Source organism: Terrapene carolina, unplaced genomic scaffold (assembly GCF_002925995.2).
Source record: "Terrapene carolina triunguis isolate 2854851 unplaced genomic scaffold, T_m_triunguis-2.0 Scaffold24647, whole genome shotgun sequence".
Classification (NCBI taxonomy): domain Eukaryota; kingdom Metazoa; phylum Chordata; order Testudines; family Emydidae; genus Terrapene; species Terrapene triunguis.
The window spans coordinates 1-1,052 of record NW_020688998.1 but is presented as its reverse complement, the minus strand read 5'-3'; the positions used below and the strand labels follow the sequence as shown (position 1 = coordinate 1,052).

Here is a 1,052-nt window from a genome sequence, read left to right as displayed (position 1 = left end):
GACGGGGTCCGCAAAGCCCCTGCCCCACAGCTCCCCCCACCTCCCTTCCTGGCACCCCACAGCTCCCCCCACCTCCATTCCCACCACCCTTCCCGCCACCCCACAGCTCCCCCCACTGCCCCCAGGATCCGTGGGAACATCAGCCGGTCCTGGGGGGACGGGTCAGTGTGTGTGTGGGGGGGGGTCCAGAACACCCCCCGCCCCGGGGGGGGGGGAGGGGGGGGCAGGGGTCCCCCCCGGCGGGTACCTGCGGGCGCTTGATGAGGGTGTAGGCGTGCAGGGCCTCGACGTAGGGCTGCTGCAGCGCCTCCACCTGGCCGTGCTGCTGCACGTTGGGCCGGTCGGCCGAGAACATGTCGATGGCGATGAGCAGGGCGAACTCCGCGTCGTCCAGCTGCAGCCGCCGCATGGCCCGCGAGAACTCGAAGATGGGGTTGATGAATTCCACCTGCAGCCCTGGGAGGGAAGACACACCGGGGGGTGGGGGGTGTCAGACCCTACACCCTGGGAGCCCCCCCGACCTCCCGGAACCCGCAGCCCTGGGATCCTCCCCCCCCCTCCTCTGGGGCGCCTCCTGCCCCCCCGCCCCCCCCCCCCCCCCCCTCGCACCGGCGCGGTGGAAGTCGTCCTTGCTGTAGGTGAAGTCTTTCAGGAAGGTGATGCTCTCCGTCTCGTGGTTGTAGCGCCGGGCTGTCTCCAGCAGCATGATCTGGGGGAGGCGGGGGCAGGTGTGAGACCCCCCCCGGCATGGCAGGGCCCCCAATGCACCCGTCCCCCCCCCCACGCCACCACAGAGAGGGAGATGTGACCCCCCCCCAAGGACCTGGAGGCTTTGAGCGTGATCTGGCCCCCCGCCCATCCCCTACACACGAGCATAACCATCTTTGCACAGAGTCCGTCTCGTGAAGCATCGTTTGCACACGCCTAACGGTGCCGGTCGTTACTGTCCCTGGGCGGCGCCGTGACAAGTTCCCCCGGGCGGTTTTATTCACCCCCGTCCAGCATGGGGGGGGGGGGGGCGCAAACCGGCCGGGCTCAAACCGAGGGCCGTG

The 1,052-nt window shown here is 70.2% G+C and overlaps 1 protein-coding gene across 1 annotated transcript; it reads right to left on the bottom strand.

Moving 5' to 3' along the window:
* Positions 1-116: 116 nt before the first annotated feature.
* On the bottom strand, positions 117-709 carry LOC113408819 (oxysterols receptor LXR-beta-like; the record flags this gene model as incomplete). Its single annotated transcript, XM_026662232.2, has 3 exons — positions 117-149; positions 248-456; positions 610-709. Coding segments are annotated over 3 exons (342 nt in total), but the record flags the coding sequence as incomplete, so codon positions are not given.
* Between the last annotated feature and the right edge of the window lie 343 nt (positions 710-1,052).